Genomic DNA, 15,238 nt, shown 5'->3' on the forward strand with positions numbered 1-15,238 from the left:
CAGAAATGTTAGTACAGGTGCTGACTAAGGGAGAACTTTCTTATAAGCTAAAACCAGTTAACAAAACAAGTTATCACTTGTATGGCAGCCAGACCATCCCCACAGATAAGCTGGGAGCTGGCTGGAGATCTTCCATACCCTTGGATCTGACACAACTGGCTGCTGACCACTGACTCTCTGAAGGCTCTAATGGCTTTCGTGGATTTACTGTAGGTCAGGCAGTTTATGCAGGGAATTGCTCAGCTCTGTAGCTGTAAATCTTTCCCAGAGGTGTAGGCTGTAGCTCTGCATACAGCTTTTACATATGGCTTCAGACAAAAGGTTCAAAGCCCTGAGGGCTCTTTGAGCCAGATACTGACCATTGGCTCCTTTATCTGACCTTCAGATTATTGCCTTCCTATTGCGGGAAGTGCTTGGCCGTGCTGACTGTTCCTGAGTTTTGTATTAAACTGTCTCTAAGCATGCTGTGCCTCTCCTCAGACGCTGAACAGAGCGGGCTGCAGGGAAGTGGCAGTGCACCGGAGAGCTCAGCACAGGAGCAGGCAGCAGAGCTGCCCACAAAGCTAACGGGAGAGGAGTGCGCGCAGGGTGACTGCAGAACTGCATGGAGCTGTTGCGTGCCAGCGGCTGCAGCGCTTGGTTTGCAGAAGGTGGTGGAACTGGTTCTGTTCAGAAGCAGCTCTGGGTAGAGCCTGGTAACAAGTTTGAGTCTCCTAACATCTCGGTGCCAGTGGACACAGCTCTCTGGGTTTTGCCTTGGGAAGAGCACGTGTGTGCCTGTACACACAGGGAGAGGGGAGGGAGGGAGGCTGGTGAGCAGAGCCAAGGGAAGAAAGACTCTGTTGTGGCTAGAAGCAGCGGGCTTGCGTGGAGGAGCCAGGGGTCCATTAACACTGATGCTGCAGGTTTTCTGTACACTTCTGTGTGTTGCTTAATCTGCTCTCTCTCTCCCTTGCCATCCTTGGAATGAGGTAGTGCTTTATTTTTTTCTCTTCCATGTTTTGGACTGAGTTTCTCAGGGCAGGGACAGTTACTTAATCTCTTACACATATACTTAACATAACCAGAGCTGTGGTCTTGGGTGAGGCATTCTGTCAGCTGGCTGCTGCTTTTAAAGCACAGCAAACAGCCCTGTCCTACTGATGTGCCTTCTCCTGCCTATTAGGCATTTAAATGTTTCTCCACATCTGATACTGTGACAGGGTTGGAGGAAGACTGATGAAAAGGCTGAAAAACCCCTGAGTTACTGGGTGACACTAGCTCTGGCAACAAATTGGAGGATGCTGTTGCTCCCGGCTTTAAAAAGCAATTTGTTCAGGAGGGGACGCGCTACTGGCTCTGCTTGCAGACTTGTGCTGTAGCCAGGGTGTTGGCATGCAGTGTGTGCTTTCCTCCTCTTCCTACTGGCATCCTTGCTGGTGCTCCAAGACATCACACCACTGAGATAAAAATAGGTCCCCTGAAGTGATAAGCAACAGGAGGTGGGGATGCTTTCTCTCCTTGGGAAAGTGCAGCGCAGCCAGCGACTGTGGGGGCATCATTAGCACAGCAGCTCCAGGGCTGGTTAGCAGGGGCTGGAAACGCACGCAAGGCTCTTGCCTGCACTGGAGCAGGCTTGTCTCAGCTGAGCCGCTCATCACTGGGTGAGCTCAAAGTCATGGCAAGCGCATGGTGCTGTAATGACCTGAATTGGGGTACGACCCTGAATGCAAAAATGTTTTTTAAAACGAACCTAGAGACAAGCTCTTGTGGCTCAGCCTGCTGGGCTTTGCCCCCTTCCAGACCCCTGCACCCACACCTGCACTGCCCTTCCCTGCTGTCCCCTGATGCAAACACAGGGCCTGCATCCTCCAGCAGTGCTGACTATGTGCAGGAGCCCTCGCCTTGCCCTTGTGCAAAGCTGTGTGATTAACTCATTGCTTTTCAACCTAGATTGTGGTGGAAGAGGTTTGGTTTTTTTCGGGCCGGCCCTCCTGGAGGAAGGGTACCCTCCCCATAATTCGGCTTGGCCAAGCTCTTTTCCACTGTGGGTTAAGCCAAGTCATGCTTCCCTGTGTGTGCCCTCTAACAAGCACTGCTGTGCAGTGCTGTGCACACCACAGAACCTTCCTCAGGAGGCAAATGTTCCTCATCTCCCTTCTGGATTTGACGGATTTCTACCCAGCGGAAGGGCTCAGCTCTCCCCGCTCTGCGCTCTCAGCATCCCGTGCAGGTACGCAGAGACGCAGCATGGTGTCGGCATCCAATCTGAGCAGAAAGCTCATAAATGGTGGTGTGGGAGGAAGCAAACTTAAACAGAATTCAAGCTGCTCTACAGAGGGTATGACTTTAAAAATTGCTGCCTTGGGAGGCAAACAACCCTATTATGCTTGGTACTGAAGGGACATACAGTTCTCATTAGTGATCTTATTTTCTCTCCTCCTGCTCTGCTATAACCACTCAGATGCTTCCAAATATTTCCCTGTTGATTTGGTCTCTTATTTAACGAGTGTTGAATCTGACTGCACTGTGTGTGCATGCAGCTACAGGCTAAGCCTGCTCTCCTCCTGTGTTTCTGGAGAACCAGAGAGTACATAGCCAAAAGCATAATATTTCATAACTTTTGTCAAGGGCTGGTCACAAGGTCAATTAAAAAAAAAAATTACATTTCTTCCTCAGTAGTGAATGAGTATTTGTGATTGGTAGGCCTGTTAGCCCAGGTACTTGACCAACCTGGTATCTGTTTATCTGTTTTCCAGGCACTGATTCAAAACACGGCTCAGAGAAAATTTGCAAGCAAGTTTGCTTTCCTCTAAGGCCTGGCAGCTCACTCCTTTATGCTGCCTAGCTTGTGTCTGCTGCCTGGGTCTCCGAGGCTAAGGCGACATGACTGCCTTGTGACCATGTACACATGGAGAACTCCGGCAGGCTTGTACCAGCCTGCATGCTGGAGCCCAAGAAATGATCCAACTGATGGGAAGGGGTTTAAATATATATATACACACATAAAAATAAATATATATTTAATCTGCCCTACGTAGGGCTAAGATTTTTATCAGAGCCATTCATTCTGGCTTTTCCAGTGGCTGCAGTAGCTGTGCTCTTGCCAGTGATATTGGGATATTCAGACTTCTAGCAAGTCAGTAATACACAGATGGGGTGGGGGGAACAGGGGGTTTTTTTGTGTGTGTGTTTTTTTTAAAAAAAAAAAAAACACTAAATATTGGAAAACCATTTCCACTAACTTTATTGACCTGCTAGACTATCTTCAATCATGGGCAAAACTGGCAGGTTTTGTGGAAAGCTCTTACTGTCTTTTCTTAATGCTTTTATCACTGAAGTGCACATTTATCCACAGAATGTGTGTCAGAAGTGGAGTTAGAAGAGTCCCGGGGGTTTATCTCTGCTCCTTCCTAGTCAGGATACGTGGGAAGCACAGAGTGCTCTTGGATACTCCGACTGTCTCTGAAGGGCATGGCAAAGATTATAGTAAATCATCTGTCAATAACATCATCACTGAACTGCCAAGAGGAGTTTCTTGGGATTTATGAAGAGAGCCAGCAAGGAAGAAAAGTGCTAGGTAACAACAAATGATCCAGCTGAGGACACTCAGTCCTAGAAATTTCTCACTTTCACTTGGGCCAGCTTCAGAAAGGGTTTCCAGCCCCAGTTGCACAGCTCCGATGTGTGGCAACCTTAAGTTAAGCTTCAGAGCCCAGGCTGTAAACTTGGCTGAAGACTTTAATCCCTGTGTCAGTGCTGCATTGACCCAGTAGGAGAACAGGCCTCTTAGTACACTAAGAAATAAGCTGTGGTATTCAGGCAAACGCTTATGGACACTTGTCTATATAAGTGACTTGTGACCTCCTGTATTGGCAGCTTCTCCTTCAAAGTCAACCCCCTTCCTCCATACCCTCTGAGACAATGAAGTGGGATGCAATGAGGGTAACTTATTATTTGCCTCTTGGAAGTGGAATGGGTGACACTGAAGCGTTAGTGTCTGGGAAACAGGAGTGTGGCTCTTTATACCAGAAAATATATTCTGTCCTGTGCAGAGGGCTATGGTCTTCCTCACCCTGACCCTGCTGAGGTGCAATCCGGTCACTGAGACACTAGTCTAGATAAACACAATCCACAGAATTAAAAGAAATCTAAAATAAAATGAAGTGAGACCTTTAATGCTCTTTACCAAAGACTTCAGATTTCTGGAGGCCTGTATGTCCACGTGGGTGGTTTGCTCATGTAGTGCACACTGTGCAGTTAAGTAAAATCTAGTCAAAGAACTAGATTTTACTGCCACACTAGATCTGCAGTGTGGCAGGGAGCGGCAGCACATCAAGGTTACTCCAGTGAGTTGGGCCATTTTGAAATGCATGGAGGAAATGCTTTTTGCTTCCTGTTTTAAAGGCTCTGTACACAGAGTAGGGGAAAAAGTGGAAGAGAGAAGATGCAGGGCAGTAGCACACTCCTACATCTGTTTGAAAGGGCAAGTCAAATGCCAGCTTTCTTGTCTGCTGTACAAGCTGCATAGTATATAAACATTTTTATATATCAAGAAAAGGAACCTCCACTGTATTGAAGTCTTAGGACAGAAGGGAGGGCCATCATGCCTTTATGTGATGGGCTTTAATTTAGCTGCTATCACTGAAACATTGTGCAGTCACTGGAGCGGATTCGTAGCCATGAAAAATACAAAACAAGGTGTCAGTGTCTGAAGGGGTAAAGAATAAAACATTCTCTACTGTACAAACCTGAGGAACCATTTTTTTTAATAATGGGGGAGAGGTTGATTTAATTCTTCCCCCTCCTGCACAGTCATTCTGAAAAGGATCTAGAAATACAGAGGAGCATGACAGGTATCCAGGGGTCGGTCTGGCTCTCTGCAGGGAGAGACTAAACAGACTCAACAGGCTGGAAAAGATAATGGAGGCAAAATGCAATGGCTTTACAGGCTGCTATGCTTAGGCACAGAAAGGTGACTAAGGAATGCTTAGTCACTAATTTTTGCAAGGTAAGAAGTAGGGACATCAAAGGGAAGTATCAGACAGCAACTTGAAAGCAAAAGGAATTAATTGGAACTTGTTGGCACAAAAACTCATGAAGGCTAGATCTTGCAGAGGTTTTATTGGATGTGCTGAAGGATCTCTGACCTGTGAAGATGCTCCTTCTCCCAGCATCCCCTCCCAGCTCTTCAATGCATTTGTTTCTTCCCCTCCCTCATCCCCCTTTATTCTGCCTCTGTATAGGTTTAATTTATTGTGATTACAGATGTTATAAACTAGTTATACAGAAGCATTTCTCCTGGGTAGGTATCCACACTGCCATCCTGGTAGACAAAATGTGGTGAAGAAATCCACCATCAGCCTTTGAGAGTCCTGTGAGTGAATTCTAGTGTATGTGTTCTCCAAATATTTTCAAAATCCAGTGATGCCTCTGGAGAAAGTTTTTGGATAATAGCTATTCTGTGTAGACCTTCATCCTCTTACATTACACCAGTTGTGATGGCTAATGCTCTAGGGAAGAGGCCCTATTTAACTTCTGTCTGGGTGTAGGTGAGGGCTACAGGTGTAGGTGAGGGCTATGTGCATGATCATCGTAGCTCTCATATAAGGGAAATAAGCTGGTTTTTCCTAACACTTGAACAAGAACACCCTTTTGTAACCAAATACAGTAGTAAAGCTTCCAGACGAAGACCTTTAGGGTAATGGAACATGCTAGGAATATTTTTTTCATTAAGAAAAAAACCCCACCCACCAAATCCAAAGTTTAGCATGTCAGTTAACTCTGAGTTGGGAGTGAAAGGACAGGAGAGGAGAAAGATAGAGGATGTGCTAAGGAGCTCTTAGAGCACTCCACAGCTATCTTCCTTCAAGAACTTATTTACAAAAGCACACAAAAAAATTCTAAAAGTATGTCTATTACAGCTGAGAATAACAGTTTAACTATCATAACTATTTATATGCAGGACAGAGGAAAATACTAGCAGAAATGGGGCCATCAGTCAAACTTTTCCCTGAATAGGAGTCTAATAGATAGCTCCCTGGAGCGTCCTCCAGCACACAGGCTCACTGCTATGTAATAGCATTTGTTATGGCTGGCAGTTTTTCAAGGTTGGGTATATTAAACTAGATTCCTATGTCTATTTATATGCCAACGCATTGAAACAGCCTGTTTTCTTTTTTTTTTTCCCCCTCTCCTTCTCTAGAGCTGGTGAGCAAGAGAAATCAGTGGGTGCCTCTCTTTAAACGGAATTACTTTTACCGAGGAACCTAAAACATAGACTTGGGCTTTAATGTCAGCATGAGCTAGAACTTTAGGATGATGGTATGACAGGGGAGAAAGAGGCTGGAAAATTCAGAGAGCCAGAAAGTAACCTGAAAACAATTTAGCATGCTTAACAACTGAAAGTACCTATCAGTGGAGATAGAGTAATGGCAAAAATTCCCTGTCCCATTCCATTTTCAATTTAAGTCCAAGAATGAACCCTTAAGCAGTCTAGCAATTTTTCAGGACAGATAAAGCAAACAAAATGCCTAGCCTCATGGGAGGGTAGACTTTGGGCAGCTGATACTGTGCAATGAACGGAACAAATCCTTGCTGGCCAGCAGTAGGGCACTTCTTGCAGGACAGGGACTGGAGGTGCTGCCCGCTGCCTCATCAGGAGGTGACTGCCTACCAGCCACGTTACCGGCATTGAACATCTCTCAAATGTGAATAGTTTCTTACTTTTCTGCCTTTCCGCAGAGTAGCTTCTGTGACTTTTGCATACATTTCTCAAATGGTGTTTTTACAGTGGTGGCAGTGTGCTTGGATTTGCTTCTGGCTGTGCTATGCAGTACCGTGCAGTCTCCTTTGATTCTCCAGAGGCCCAGACCTGTGGTGAAGACGGTGGTCTGCTCCATTGGCCCTGGTGCTTTCAGCATTGAATACTTGATGCTCAGGGTCCAAGGTACAGTCAAGCTGTGCAACCACTTCTCTTTAAAAATGAACTGACCTGCTTGACTGAAGCTTCAAGGATGTACTTGTTTTCAAGATGCCTTTATGGGCTTTCCGGAGACTTTACATACAGATGTTCTCCAAACATATGAAAAACCAGAGCTCTCTGAAGCTCTAGCCTGGATAAAACCGACTGATAAGCAAAATGCTGAAGCTTGAAACAAGGCTAAAGTGAGTTTGAGTTTTCTAGGATTATGATGAACGAGGTAGAATAGGAATGTAGTAGCTTTCCTAATTGGTTTGTCCTCTAACTGAACACATCTTTTTCCAGATGAACTTTTAAAATGAGTATTTCAAGGTTCTGCTCTTCAGATTGGCTCTCACCCATGATCCATGCTTTTCCGTGGGGGTGATATGTCATATAGGAATTGCCCTAGTCCCAGGTGAAAGTCCATTTAAAACTTAATGTTAAACTTAATGTTAATGCTCTACATTCTTATTCTTTCCAGGACAAAAACCTGGCAATGCCCCCAGAAAATCCCAAGGAGATGAGCTCAGAGTTGTCATGATGCACGGATGTCATCCTTACAGATTGGGAAGGAATCATCCAGTCACTGGCATACCCCATGAGATACGCAGATGCCACCAGGTGAGAGCCCGAGTTCTTCTGGCTTTTGTAACTCCCACGTGAAAATCTACAAATATCTGTGATGTGGTTTTTAATTAATCCATAGGTATTTCAGTGCATGTTAGAAAACTGAGCAAGTTCCTCAAAGAGTTAGGAGAGCTGGGGGGTACCAGTACCTTCATTCCAGCAAACAGCAGACAAACCTGACACCTCTGGGCAAAGCTCTCATCATAAAGCATGTCAGAGACCTGAGCATGGCGTAACTGAGGGGTTAACAATGGCAATGCTAAACTATGTCACTAAAAATCTTTTGACACTTTCATCTGTTTCCTTTCCTTCCTCCCTTGTCGTGCTTAGTTAGGGTAAGAGATAACTTTCCATTCACGTGGCAATAGCACAGACTTCTAAACTGTTTGAAAGCTTAACTTCAGAAGTAATGAATAATATGACCAAAATAGATTTGGACCAGTATCCCACCTTTGATTTTATTTTTTTTTTCCTTTTCTCTTTTTAATGGGGATTACAATCCCTTCTGCCTTTGCTCACATTTTGATAGCTATCCCTAGGAAATAAGAGCCAATTGTAAAATATGCTGGCATTGTGACTTTGTTCTTTGCTTTGTGCTCCAGCTTCCACTGGAGAATTGTAGCCCCATTAAAATCCATTATTCAGCTTGAAGTCCTGGACTTCTGGACTGAAAAAAACCTGTCTAATTGTCATGGCCAACTGATGGTGTATGAAGGATTTGGACTAACCGGAGAGTTAATAGGTGAGAGAGCGCTCACCTTAATGCTGGGGTGAGAGAAACGGAGGAGCTGAACTAAGTTTCTCTTGCAGACAGATGGGGAGTTTTACACAACACACTTCCATGTTCCAGGAGGGATTTCTGATAATACTTGGAGCTACTTCAGCTAGTTCAGTATCTTTCCCTTCCTAGAAATACCGTTGCAATCAAATGTATTGGATGAGAGGTCCTTATTATGGCATGGCTGTGCCTCAGAACAACGTGAGTCTCTCTGGGCTGCTCTTTCCCAGACTTGAACTTGCAACATGACAACTTGCTGTGTGTGTCTGAAGCTGTGTGCCAAAGGCAGCAGGTCAAAGCCATGGAGCCAAGGGAAGGGAGGCTTTTCCTATTGCCCTGCTGCGCCAGGGGAGGTACCTACCCACCCTGAGTAAGGAGCTATTGGCTTGGTTAGGTAGGATATTGCTGGCGAAACGAAGCTGTGCAAGTACCTTCTGTATCAGGAGGAGAAAGCATAGACTGGAAATTTAAACTGTTCAGGCATTCATGGATACAAGGTTCTTCAGTGCCAGGTCTCAGTTACTCTCAAAGTGACTTATTCCCCAGAGAATATGGATGTCCCACATTCTTGTGGGCATTGCATAGCGTCTTGCACAAAAAAGCCTGAGGTGGGGGCTGCCTGTCAGAGCAGGGATTTCTTCTGACCAAAGTAGTCCAGGCAGTGGGCACTTGCCACTAGTGATTTGTAGTGGTTATAATGGGTGTCTGTAACTATTTGTCTGTTCGAAGAACAGACAAATAGTTACTGTTCTGGTTACAAGTATAGCAAGCTATCTTCTGGACATGTCTATAGCCCAATGCATGAACTCAAAGCTGAATGCCATTGTTAACAGGCTTTTAGAAAGGGAAATCTTTTCTGACACTGCATTTTGCAAGGCTTAGCCTTACAGCCCTCGAGAAAAAGGGGAAAGTGGAAGGTTTGCATCTCATCCTGGTCTATTTTGCAGGCAGCTTGTGTGGTGATGCTTCCCTCTATCCCATAAAATCTCAAGGTTCAGTGGTGACAGTGACCTTCATTTCCAAGGCTGAGGCAGCCATGAAAGGCTTTCTCCTGACTTACTCTGTTCAAGATATATTATCTGGTAAGTCTGTTAAGATTTTGGGGTGGGGGTAGAGAAATAGAGCCTAACGTATGGCTGTTGTATTTTTTTTTTAAAGTGTTATTTAAGAACAAAAAAGCTTCTGTCCTGTTTACATGTTTTCTGAAGATGTTGAGTGATGTGTTAAAAAGTCTCAGATCCATCTGTTCTGAAGAGAAATGGCCATTAAGAATAAGAGATCTATTAGTGGTCTGGAGTGCTGATGATTAAATGCATAAGTAGTGATCTAACTTCTGTGCTCCCCACTATAAAACTGTAAAAAGGAGATAACTAACTTAGCTGTTGCTCTCTATATGCCCCTTTCCATTCTGCTCTACAAAACCAGAATCCCCTGTCCCCACGGTCTGTCTGTTATTACTTCTATAATGTCTCTTCTGCTTCTTCACCTAGTAGGCAATACTGCTGTCGGGTGCTGCTGTTACCACTGCTCCCCCCCAGACCTCACCCCTGCCGCATGCCCAGAGAGCTACACAGTTAATTGGGCTCTAAGCTTAAAGACCAAAGGAAATTTCCCTCGCATTCTTGCTTCCCAGGCCAGGGTACAGCTGGTGACGTGGGTGGACAGTTTTTTCTGTGAACAGCACTGCCCTGGCACCATTAAGCAAATTAGTACTTTGATGCTTCAGATCAAAGAAACTTGGAGCTGGAGAGATGTGTCCAGTCTGACTCTTCTGTTTTCTTGAAGCATTTTGCATTTCTAGCAACTCGAGCCACATCTAGTCTCCTTCCCTCATCACCCTTTCAATTCCTGCTGCCAGAGCTGCTATGTATGCTTGGAGAAATGAATGGCTACTTGAAGGAAAAAAAACCAAAACACCTCACCAAAAAAATCCCAAACCTTAGCTAATGCAAACAGTCTCACATATGTTGGAACCAAGATTCTTGAACCTGTCTCTACGCTTTGTTTGAGGACTTGAACTTTAGCCAAGTTGACCAGCCTGCCTGAAGCACGTTCCCAGCTGTTCAGCCAGAGGGACCTTCAAGGTGGAAGTTCAAAACCCTCGTCAAGCTTCCACATCTTTCATGTTTCCAGCAGGCTCGGTCTCCTCTCCCTCATCACCCCAGGAATTATGCTGTCAGCCCTGCTCTCCTTTCACGCCAGTAAACTGGGGTGCGATGGTAGCCAGTTTTATTTATGGAACTCCTGAAAACAATGCAGACTATTCCACAAAAACACGCAATTAAAACATTAACGTGCCTACAACATGGCATTCTGCATTTTGATCAGCTTTGTGGCAACTATAAATGCAAAGCGAAAGAAACATCTATGTAAACACTTTAGGAGCGGCTAATGAATTTTTAAGTTTGAATTTGGCCCATTAGGAAAGGTTACTCCAAGTGATCCTGTACGTAGGGTCTCAGTGTCTGGCCTCTAGATCACTCTTCAGAGTTCAAGTAGTTTCCCAAGTCTCTAGCCCTTTCCCTGGTTGAACAGTTCTCTGTGTCAATGGCATGTAGAACTTGTGCTTTGAAGCCATACAAATGTTCACTTCAACCAACAGAACTTAAAACCCAATACTCAGATCTCTTCTTTCTCCAATATTAATAGGCCTGCTCCAGGAAATTCATGCAGAAACAGGTTTTTCTTTGTGATATGATTGTTTTCTCTTTTTCTTTTAAGAGTGCCCACGCTTTGATCTAAATCTGATTGGAGCCACTCAAATAACATCTCCCAATTACTCTGGCATTTACCCTGACATGCTGAACTGCTCTTGGACAATTTATGCTACTTCAGGAAATAAGCTGAAGGCTGTACTTAAAGATTTTGTAACTGAGGATGTAAGGGATTGCATTTGGGATAATTTGAGTGTTTATGATGGACCACATCTCTCTTCAAGGCTTCTGGGTACATTGAACTATATGTTCATTTAGTATCTTCCTTTTCTGACCCTTTTTATTGAATGAAGGTGACCAAATTCCTTTCAGTTGTGGGGTGTGGGAGGCAGGGAGGAGGGCAATGCTGATTAGTGCCTGCATGGCAGGGTCAAGTGGCAGCAGGCTTCCTCAGAGCTGTTGAGAGCAGCTCTTGTCACCCAGGGCTTCTTCAGTAGAAGTGGCCTGGACTCAGCAGCTCTTGACTTCCAGCATCATGGCTGTATCTGAGAGGATACTTCTGTCAATCCTTCTTTTAAAACCTTTTTTCCTTAACCTTTTGTATCTTTGTACTTGTCTCACTCTGAAATGGTTTGAACAGATGCTGCCGTGAGTACCAAAGCTGCCTTGTGCTATATGGACATCAGGATCTTTGGGTACAGAAATGTTCACTGGAATGGCTTCGTGCCTTCCTTGTTCTCCTACTGTCTCCACCCTTTCTCCTCCCATGTATGTAGACATTTAGAGAACTGGTTATTGAAGTAATCTCACTAAAGTATGAGAGATGCAGTCATACAGAGCATGAGAACAATTTGGCCATTGCACTAGGCTTCACCTCTTCAGCCTGGGTAGGGAATGATGTTGCATAGGCCACTAGAGATGTACCTCCTGAAAGACCTTGGAGAAATCCTGGCATCCACTAATACCTTTGAATATCAAAAAGCTTGGCTTAAAAAGTCTGGCCCTGGAAATAAATGTAGGGTCTGTGTCTCCAACTACTTGGCAATGACTACAACTGCAGTATTTTCTTCTTCCCCCCCACCAGCAAACTTATGTGGCCAGAAAATGTCTTTTAGCATATTCTCCAGCAGGAGGTTCCTGACCCTGCATTTCAAAACTGATGAATCTGTGGGATACAGAGGCTTCAAAATCCTTCTTGAAGAGTTGTATTAGCAGCCAACACAAAGTGAGCTGGAAGGCAGCAGCCAATGTAAGTAAGGCTCTGGGTCTTTCCCTCCCTATGCCACAAAGCAATCCTGTTGTTAAAATAGTGTTGAAGGTTACAGGCAGGGATATTTGTAATGTTTATTTGCTGCATGTGCTTCCCCTAAAGCTATTGTCTGAGATCACTTCAAGATATTCCTCCGTGCTCTGATATATCCAAAACTGCAGCAAGTTAATTCAGTGCCCACCCCAGGCACTTCACGCTAGGTGGTAGTCCCCGTATCTCTGCAGTTCTCAGTCACCAAGCCAAATACAGGAATGTCCCTGACGAATGACTGTTTATTTAAACTAGTTTTTGGCTTGGCTTGTTTTTGTTTAAAACAGATGCTTATTGGGAGGCACGATTGGTCTCAGCATGTAACTGACCTCTGATTAATTAATAACCACTGTCTGGAACCTGACACTATAAACAGGAAGCAGAATGCCAAACAGTTTAATCCATCTGTGCTAACTTTTGCTCAAGAGCCTGGCTGCTCTTACTAGAGGGTTGTGCCTTTTCCTGGGGCACACAGAATGGATAGAGGGAGCTTATTATAAAAATGTTATTTCCCATGGCGTGATCCAGAGTGCCACCAAAAGAGGGGAAATAGATGTGTCATACCTCAGCCCTTAAAAATCTCAGTAGGTTTCTCCAAACCAGCTCTACCAATGATAAGCTTTTAATGGACTTACTTTCTGTTAAACCTTTTCCCCCCCCCAGACTCATCCTCTGTATTACCAGTTTCTGAGGAAAGTAAATACTGTTCACTTCTAGTTTTGTTTCTTTCCTTTCTCATGCTAACACCTCTTGTGAGCAGTGAAAGCTGGTGGTGGTGGGATACAGCTTATTTATGCACTGTTTAATTTGCTGTTACTGGAGACAGTTGGGAACACTTTAGTGAACTAATTTTAGCAAATGGAGACTTACTGTAATGGAAACACTTCATAAATATCAGTTTTGACTTTAAAAAGGGGTCAGAAAATGCTTCTCACCTGCAGAATGCGATTTCCTGAAAAATCTGTGGAGAGTTGCTTACCCAGGACATGTTGCCAGCCTGTACACCTCTGGTACATCAAGGTTCAACTCTTTTCTCAACTGATATTAGTTGAGGTCTTTATTTTTTGGTATACCATGTATGGACAACTTCCGTTCTTTTGAAAGGAAAATTAGAGCAAAGCATTTCCCAACTCTCTCCAATACAGATGCTTCAATCCCATCAGCGGGCTATTGTGGAACCTTTGGTGGACGTGGCTGTCCAGAACCAGTCTGGTGCTTGCTTGGTGTTGGAGCATATTAGTTCACCCAGCTGTGACCAATTTTCTTTAACCAAAAAAAAAAAAAATCAACAAAAAAACCAACAACAAAATTTCCTCACTAACAGTAAGGAAATAATTCCAGAGAAATATGGATTTCCAGCAGTGGATCCATTCCCTGTGCTGGGGCCTGCAACAAGTACAGAATCGCTGGCGGACCTATGCAGGAAGCCCAGGATGGATGGAAGTGGCCGGTCAACCCCGGTGTCCTGGCCCTGGCTGGCCCGTCTGCAGTATGAGGGTCAACACTTCTGTGGAGGCTTTCTAACTGATGAAAAATGGGTCCTGACAGCTGCACACTGCAACTTCAGGTGGGCAATGTCCTCTCACCCCAGAGCATTGAGGGCTTGCTGGCCTCCAGACAGGTCAGTTTCTAAGCCAGCTTGTCAGTCCTGGCAAATACAGATGGGCTTACTGTTTCCCACGTCTACAGACATCCAGAGCTGCTCTCCAGCAGCTTAAACTTTCCTGTGTAGCTTTCTGTGCTGCTAGCACTGCTGGCAGTAGAGATGGAGCATGGGCTTTGTGTGCCTGGTAATTACTGTATGCATGCAGTTCTAGGAGAGCTTGTCCTCTGCACCCCCAAAAACTGCTGATGCCTGTATTATGTCTCTGGCCCCCCATTATGTACTTCCTGGCCTCAATTAGGCTGAGGTACCACATGCTTCTATTGAACCTTCATGTCTGTTGTACGTAGACACCCATGATGGTGGCATAGGTCTCGAAAGTTTCGTCAAACTAGTTATACAGCCCAGATCTGTAGCTTCGATGTAAGCTCCATCCATGTGGGGGTCTGGTTCTGAGAAGGCGAGCGACTGACTTGCCTCTGGACTCCCTGTGTTAATTGTAACAGCAGCAAACCTTTGGAGGTACAAGTCAAAGTTCTCTGTCAGTACAGCACAAAAAGCACTGATACCTCAACTGGGATTCCCAAAAGTGTCTCGGTGATGTAGGGTTAGAAGTCTTGAAGCATGAGTGTTGCTTAGCAGCAAATGTTACAAGTGAACTTTGGACTCTTCCTGTTGTCTGAACTATGGGGTTTTTTAGACTGAAAAATGTATTTGTTTTCCTTCTTCCTTGCCCAGTGCTCAGACAGAACAGTTCTGGGGAAAAAATACTTGTTCCCAAATGTGAAGGATGACAACCCCACGCTTGTGAAAGCCGTGCGCGCGCACTACGGCTTTGGTGGGTTTCCTCTCAGAAATGACCTGGCATTCCTGGAGCTGCAGAAACCCATTGAGCCAGGTACTGCTTGGAGCCCATCTTATTCAGCTGTGCTGGGGTTAATCATTCTAATAAGGCTCTGACATGGGGCACGGTGTTTAGTATGTGTGTGGGGAGGGGGGTGGGAGGGCATTTGTGTATCTTACACGCTAAGGGATGCTACGAGTGAAATGAACAGCGAGCCTTCGGGGAGGCTTGCTTCCTATTTTCCAGTTAAAATACAGCATGAGGGTTAGGAATGCTTCTGCTGTTGTCAACAGGCTTTGAATCGGGCTCCTCCAAGCAGACTTGCCTGTGACTTTAAGGTATAAGTGTAGGCTAGACATGATCTAGAGAATAGCAAAGATCACCTATTTTACCTGTCTTCCCAGCCTGTCACAGCTGTACTATGACCATTAAAGTTAATGAGCCAAAAATAAGCATGCATGTCCCAAGGGAGCTGTTCTTATTTTTTTT

The 15,238-nt window shown here is 44.9% G+C and overlaps 2 protein-coding genes across 2 annotated transcripts in view; both read left to right on the forward strand.

Annotated features, from left to right (window-relative positions):
• The window catches only part of OVCH1 (ovochymase 1), a 31,367-nt gene extending 23,023 nt beyond the window's left edge, over positions 1–8,344 (forward strand). Inside the window, 5 exon segments of the mRNA XM_072874175.1 lie at positions 3,401–3,559; positions 6,185–6,189; positions 6,844–6,928; positions 7,507–7,564; positions 8,173–8,344. Coding sequence (XP_072730276.1) covers positions 3,401–3,559; positions 6,185–6,189; positions 6,844–6,928; positions 7,507–7,564; positions 8,173–8,344 — 479 coding nt within the window.
• The window catches only part of LOC140656718 (uncharacterized), a 56,432-nt gene continuing 48,641 nt past the window's right edge, over positions 7,448–15,238 (forward strand). The window contains exon 1 of the mRNA XM_072872798.1: positions 7,448–7,564. The gene's annotated coding sequence lies outside the window, so the exon portion shown is untranslated. The remainder of the gene's footprint in view (positions 7,565–15,238) is intronic.

The sequence above is a fragment of the Ciconia boyciana genome, chromosome 1 (assembly GCF_034638445.1).
Source record: "Ciconia boyciana chromosome 1, ASM3463844v1, whole genome shotgun sequence".
Lineage (NCBI taxonomy): Eukaryota > Metazoa > Chordata > Aves > Ciconiiformes > Ciconiidae > Ciconia > Ciconia boyciana.